This window comes from Triticum aestivum, chromosome 7B (assembly GCF_018294505.1).
Source record: "Triticum aestivum cultivar Chinese Spring chromosome 7B, IWGSC CS RefSeq v2.1, whole genome shotgun sequence".
Lineage (NCBI taxonomy): Eukaryota > Viridiplantae > Streptophyta > Magnoliopsida > Poales > Poaceae > Triticum > Triticum aestivum.
Window position 1 is genome coordinate 387820959 of NC_057813.1, and position 6636 is coordinate 387827594.

The following is a 6636-nucleotide window of genomic DNA, read 5'->3' on the forward strand; positions in this document are numbered from 1 at the left end:
CTAAATCCATGCATGCCGGCAGTTAATACCATGTAAATCAGGGCACCACATGATTTTTTGTTTTAACACAGCACAAACGCAAGCGCTTATATACACGCGCATACGCTCACCCCTGTGAACGCACACACGCACACCCTAGCTCTATGAGCATCTCCAAAAGACTGAGTCGGCATATCATCTTGAAATTTACGAAGTCACCGTAGGCACCTCGTCATCGACGGGAACGTCTCCTACCACTAAATGCGCATCGCCGGAAATCCTGAAATAAATCCAGTAATAAATGCGAGCACCGGGACTTGAACCCTGATGGGCTGGGGATATCATAGTCCCTCTAACCATCCAACCACAGGTGATTGACGGAAGCAATCCCAAGAAGCAAGGATCGGCAGTTCCGTCCAGGCTTAAATCAACAGATCAAACGAACACCCTGCTTCCTATCCGACGGTCTACGAGTAGTCTGATGGATGCTAGTTTTCAGTAGTCTGATGCCTAGCGCCCTTCTATAATCAGGTGTTAAATATTCTTATTTGCATGGTTTGGAAGCTTGGTTCTCTCTCGTCCTTTGCGCCATTGGCGCAACGGGTCATCTAGTATTTCATTAAGAGGAAGTAGTAGTAGTCAAGTATTGTGCCCAAAAGACTTCTGCTCTCGTTTAAGGTGTACAAGCTGAAGATGCCAACTGCTAGTTCCTTCCATGCCATCTCTTTTTCAGAAGAAATGTCAGGTTTCACAACCCCCTTCGGGGCTTTGCAACCTGAAAAGAGAGCACCTCTCTTTTGAATATTTCGTCGCAAACATGACAAAATGATCTATTTTGCAGTCTTATCTCTTTTGAATATTTCGTCGCAAACATGACAAAATGACCTATTTTGCATTTTTATCTCAAATGAGCCACGACGTTGATTGTGGAAAAAAGAAATACCAGAATATGGAATTGCGTATCCATCGGATCGTCCAACACGAATAACCTGGGAAACGATCAAATAAACACATGAGGTATGCCAGGAGTCACTCAACCCTCCTGCAAAAAAACCCTATTCCTAGATTTCAGACCCAACATCAACTCAATTGGATGCAGGCTGTACTTAGAATTTGAAAAGGCTGTAGAACATGTAATTGGTGCATTTGCAATCGCCTTTTTCCTTGCTAAATGCCAAAATGGCAAAGCTTTAGCATTTCAACAAACCAAACAGGCCAAAACACACATTTGAGAATGGGCGGCTATATCCATGATACACTGGCCGGTACAACGATAAACCAAGTACAGGTCAGAACAAGAATCAAGATCCAGTGGTCGTTTCTTTGCCTACAACTTACATCATAATTGTACAATCACATAATATCCTCCCAACGCACACTATAACGACAGATCATTCTTTACACATCAGCAGAATTGGCGCTGATGAATGCGCTTTTCTTTTCTTTTTACAGAATGAATGCACGTTAGTTTTGCAATCCATCCAACTTGGCTGTCCAACTTACATTCATCATTCTCCGATGCTGGGAATCAGCTGCCATTTTGCAGCTTTGACTCTTTACGAAGATGGCTCCAAGCTAGCAACGCCGCACCAATTGCAGGTTCCACCTAGAAATACATGATACAACCATATTAGCTCAGCCATGCATGCTGCCTAACAACAACAACAACAACAACAACAACAACAAAGCCTTTCAGTCCCAAACAAGTTGGGCAGGCTCCATGCATGCTGCCTAAACAGTGGAAAAATTATTCGTACTTTTAGGCTTTAGTTTTCTTGGTGACAGAGATGTTCACTTATTAACTATTGTTTATCTAAAGGCGTCATTCATCATCTAGAACTACTAAAACAAAAGCTTGGACTTCAATATCATAACTGAACGCATACCAAACTGTCCAAAGCCTCAGAATGTTCAATCTCCAGAGAATTGCAATGGCTAATAAGATAGACTTCATAACAGCGTATATTAGTTCTCATACTGACCTCGGGCCGAATAGGACAGACACCTGGGAAGACTTTGGAAATGCATTTTATGACCTCACCACTGATGTCCCATTTCTTATTTCCTTCAAGGACACCTCCAACCAATACAAGTGGAAATTGGTCTTTCCCATCTGTACAGTGAAAAAGGCCCTCCAGTTATACACAATAATGTTTTCCTTTCAATTCTAATCCACCAGTCAAACAGTTAACAACATAATATTACAAAGCAATAAGCCTCTAACAACCCGCATTTTGTGCCAAATTTGGTGCATCTCGGAAATATTAAATCATCATGCTGCAGCACCATATCTTGAAATGACAGTACAGTAATTATCCAACAAAGAATATATATCCAAGGCATAAGACAATTCACTGGTTGGATCCAGCAGTGTGCTGAATAATCTTCTAGAGCAACAGGACTGCTAATAATTTACCATGGGAATCCCAATACTGCTACTTGCGACGATGCAATTTCTACATTCATTTCATGAATAATCAGCATAGAGCTGGTGGAAAAATGGCAGATGGTGCTAAAAAAATTAATGTAATAGTTACCTTCACCACACAATGTAAGGCGCCGAACAACAGCTACAACGCTTTCAGCCAACTCTTGCACTGCATCATGCAGTATCGTGTTTGCTACTTTGTCACCATCTTCAGCAGCAGATACCACAACAGGTACAAGAGCTGCAATACGGGCCCAAGATGGATCCGCATATGCCCACCTGTGCCAGACACTTAAATGAGTTGAATGACAACCAAGTATATATAGTATTCTAGATCCCAGTAGTTCTATCAGCTAAAGCATTGGACAATTCTCATAATTTTTTTGAAGTTCCCAGTAAAATATTACTTTGTCCTTGTACAATTTGGTGCCATCTTTCTAAGTGTTTTAAAACATTTGTTGGATGCGGCAAGCCCAGAGCAACCACATAGTAAACTTTAAATTGAGAAAAACAATAATACAAGTCAAAATGAGAATGCTCAACACTCTAACCATACAAGCCTGGAAAGGTTTATGTATACACTGATGCAACATATCACACCATCTTCAGTTGTCACATTTAGCCCATTGCAGCTGTCATCATACTGCACACATTTTCAGTTTTCCACACAAATGATCTGTAGTAAATTTTATTGTGGTTATATAGTTGTTAGCGATTAAGCTAGCACAGCTGGAAAGAAGTAACACATGACCACACAATGTAAGATGCAGAACAACAGCTACAACACTATCAGCCAACAGTTCGAAGAAGATCCTAAAAAGAAAAAGATGGTGCCTATAGAATATTGTACATATAGAGTATGTGTGAGAGGACTTACCCAATCAACTCATCTGGTGAAGAAATTTCAAGCTTCCTAATGATATCTCTTGTAAGATTAGTTTGTGGTCCACGGCCATCATGTGCTTTTATTACTGCTGTGAGGGCCTGTGCAGCAATGCCATAGCCACTGCATTAATGTACACATGAAGTCAACTATGTTTTTCTTTGTGACATGTTATGGTATGGGGATCAAGTTAATAGGTTTCTCAGTCATAATTCAAAATTTTCAAACTGCATCCATTCATTACTGAAGGGTTTCACAATGTTCGAAATGTGGACAATATAGAGTACAATATTTGTGCATTTCACAGATTAACAATTTCTCTGGCTGTTCACTCTAAGTCTAACCTGTCATGCTCGATTTATAACTATGGATTCCTACATAGATAAAGATCCATATACTTCCAAGAAATGAATAACATATCATCCCATCCTCATTAGAAATCTTATATTAACTTCCTGCGGAAAGAGTAAAGGGCAACTAAAGTTAATTTTTATAGTTATATCTATTCCAACAGTCAAAACCCTACAGAATGAATGATGGTTCAAAAGTACTTGATTAAATTACTTTTTGAGCGAAAAACAGTAGCTTGCAGGGGATTGCACTAGATTGATCTTACGAGTTAGTTACATTATTACTCTGTTTTCATGAAAAATGCAACTCACCTACCCCAGTCGCCTAAGACAGGACCGGCACCAGCTGCTCTCGCTACTTTTCCATCTTCGGTGACCCCATAAGCAATGCTTCCTGTGCCAGCAATCAATACACAGCCATGTAGCTTTCCCATTGTACCACTGGCTAAAGCCGCCACCGCATCATTTTCCACATAAAACTTGGCATTGCCAGGGAATAGGTTGCTGGATAACAAAAGGGCATACTTAACAATGACAGGAGTAATTTGGCACATGTCTTTTTTGCCTGGTGGCATTCAGAAATTGTGTGCCAATGAACAAATGGCGAGTTAAAATTCACTAGTACTCATAAATCATAACGGCATTTGTAGAAAAATATCAGGAATGCACATAAGAATTGGTTAAACCATTTGAGCATTCTGTAAGCATTCAGAAAATATTATAATCTCCCTGAACTGAAATCAAGTAGTTGCAGTGGACAAAAATATATATCAGTTTCTTCCTGGGGAATACATTTTAAGAAATGTATACAAAGAACTGTACCAGATCCAGTCCAGCATCCTCTGCTGATCTGAAGGATGGTTCACCCCAGATACAGATAAGCAAACTGCAACAACAGCAGAACGATCTGTGTTGGCCATTGTGAGGGCCTGCATCATGACCTGTTCTAGAGTTTCCAGTGCAGCGTTTTCTGGAAGATGGAAAAACAACGAGATCAGTATGTTTTGGGCAAAGACTTAGTCACTTAGACCATGCGACGCTACACATATTATAATACAAAGAGAAAAATATTAAGCATCACTCAGAAGACATTCCCAAGATCGAACAACATATTTTACACTGCAGGATGGTCGTACACAACTTACGTATGATTCTATGATTTACAAGTCCAAATACAGTACATAATATGCATGTTTCACCATCAGTAAAAATAACAACACTACTCTATAGATACCATTTTTTTCCGAACTTCTGCACGCATCATCATTAGCACAGGTAACAACTTCATCAGATGATTGACAAGTAGAAAAGCGTATAACTGATAAACAAACATGATTTACAATTGAACAGTAGAGTGAAAATAGGCGAGCCCAAGTTCGCATAATAAAACTGAACATCCAGAAGGACAATTATGGAAATAATTCAACTAACATCCCTGAAACTCTCGTCAACTTAAGCACTAATTCGCCGCAGTTTCGCAGAACTAGTGGCACGCAACGACATCCCAAATCACCAGGATTCAAGCCGGAGACCAATCATCAAGCCCCAGGATCCAATTATTAAGACGGGGCATGATCCAAGCGCCTCCGAATTGTGCGAACCTAGGGCAACGATTACTACGCACCTCCGACGGAATTACGGTTGGAGCAGCCGGCGATGGCGCGGGAGAGCACGGCGACGGAGCCGGGCGCCTCCGGTGGTGGCATTGCGGCCGGCAGGCAGACGCAGACGGTGCTGGTGGTGCCTCCGTCCACGCCTAGGATCACGCCGCCCTCCCAGGCGGCGGCCGCCGGCGAGTCACCGTTCTCGTAGCCGCCCATCTCCCTTCGGCCGTTCCTCTCTTCCCCGGGTGTGAGAGACAGAGGATGAGTCAAAGCTCAGAGAGGAGATTTTTTTTTTCTGTTCAGAAAGGGACCTCTATTCTGTTGGAGTGTTGCGTTTAGGAGGAACCGATGTCTTCGCGCTTGTGAGTTTCCTAATGGATTGGCAACTACTCCGTCCGTTCCTAAATATTTGTCTTTCTAGACATTTCAAATGACTACTACATACAGATGTATGTAGACATATTTTAGAGTGTAGATTCACTCATTTTGCTCCGTATGTAGTCACTTGTTGAAATGCCTAGAAAGACAAATATTTAGGAACGGAGGGAGTAATCCATAATTAGCCCATATGGAAAACGATGGCTGGTTTTTTTATCAGGCCAACTCTAACCGATCCCTATCCGGCATTAGAGGATTAAAATTTTGGTTTTACTTCTCTGACCGGCACCTATCCAATCCACAAAACCGAATAGAGGTTGTTAAATTTTACCCTGCCTTCTCAGAGGAGTAAATTTACTCCATCTGGAGGCGGCCGCGCAGAGGCCTTCTCGTGGCCGACCGGCCTCGTCCGCCGCTGCAACAACTAACCGGTGCTCCCGCTGGCTCCAGCCCGTCGTCGGGACGATCGTCTCACTCGCCTCATGTCGTTGGGTCACGCTCTTCCAAGCCTCCACGTCCCGCCTCACCCTCCGTCGGGCCGGACGTCTCCCTCGTCTCTAGCTGATGGATCTGCTACAGGAAGTGTTCCGCCTACTCCCACCCGCCGCCGGGCCGGCCATCTCTCTCGTCTCCTTAATGATAAGGATAAGCATTAAGCATCACATAAAGCATAGTATGATCAGTCACACACATAGTATCTCACAAGCATATCAAACCAAAGTAGCATAAACCAAATAGTAGCAAAAAAACTCAAGAAAACCAACGAGCAAAAGCAAGACACTCTCTCTCGAAGCCTAATGATCTATGCAAATTCTCCCCCTTTGGCAACAAGTACCAAAAAGTTTGAATAGGTATAGATGTAACGCCCCGAGACCGACGCTCCAGAAGACTTCCAGCTATTTCGAGTTTCGTCGTGTGATTTGTTTTATTTGTTACATTCATCCTTGCATCATGTGCATTGCATCATGTCATCATGCCATCATATCATTAATTTTTAAAACCTCAACTAAATAA

The 6636-nt window shown here is 42.2% G+C and overlaps 1 protein-coding gene across 2 annotated transcripts; it reads right to left on the minus strand.

Annotated features, from left to right (window-relative positions):
• Positions 1 to 1206: 1206 nt before the first annotated feature.
• LOC123160299 (N-acetyl-D-glucosamine kinase) lies at positions 1207 to 5570 on the minus strand. 2 transcript variants are annotated; one of them, XM_044578102.1, is made up of 7 exons: positions 5265 to 5570; positions 4463 to 4610; positions 3953 to 4144; positions 3285 to 3413; positions 2517 to 2686; positions 1962 to 2092; positions 1207 to 1585 (listed from the first exon to the last, which is right to left on the minus strand). In XM_044578102.1, exons 1-7 carry the CDS (start codon positions 5458 to 5460, stop codon positions 1508 to 1510), a joined length of 1044 nt encoding a protein of 347 aa, XP_044434037.1. In that variant the 5' UTR covers positions 5461 to 5570; the 3' UTR covers positions 1207 to 1507. The 2 variants fall into 2 exon arrangements, with proteins under 2 accessions (XP_044434037.1, XP_044434038.1); XM_044578103.1 differs by lacking the exon at positions 3285 to 3413.
• Positions 5571 to 6636: the final 1066 nt, after the last annotated feature.

Bases quoted from the DNA above. Each gene is read 5' to 3' on its own strand.
- LOC123160299 (XM_044578102.1), bottom strand. From the start codon at position 5,460: ATGGGCGGCTACGAGAACGGTGACTCGCCGGCGGCCGCCGCCTGGGAG. The intron at 2,687-3,284 runs GTAAGTCCTCTC...TGTCTGGCACAG, and splicing joins TCACCAGATGAGTTGATTGG to GTGGGCATATGCGGATCCAT. The intron at 2,093-2,516 runs GTAACTATTACA...TTCACTGTACAG, and splicing joins CCTTACATTGTGTGGTGAAG to ATGGGAAAGACCAATTTCCA.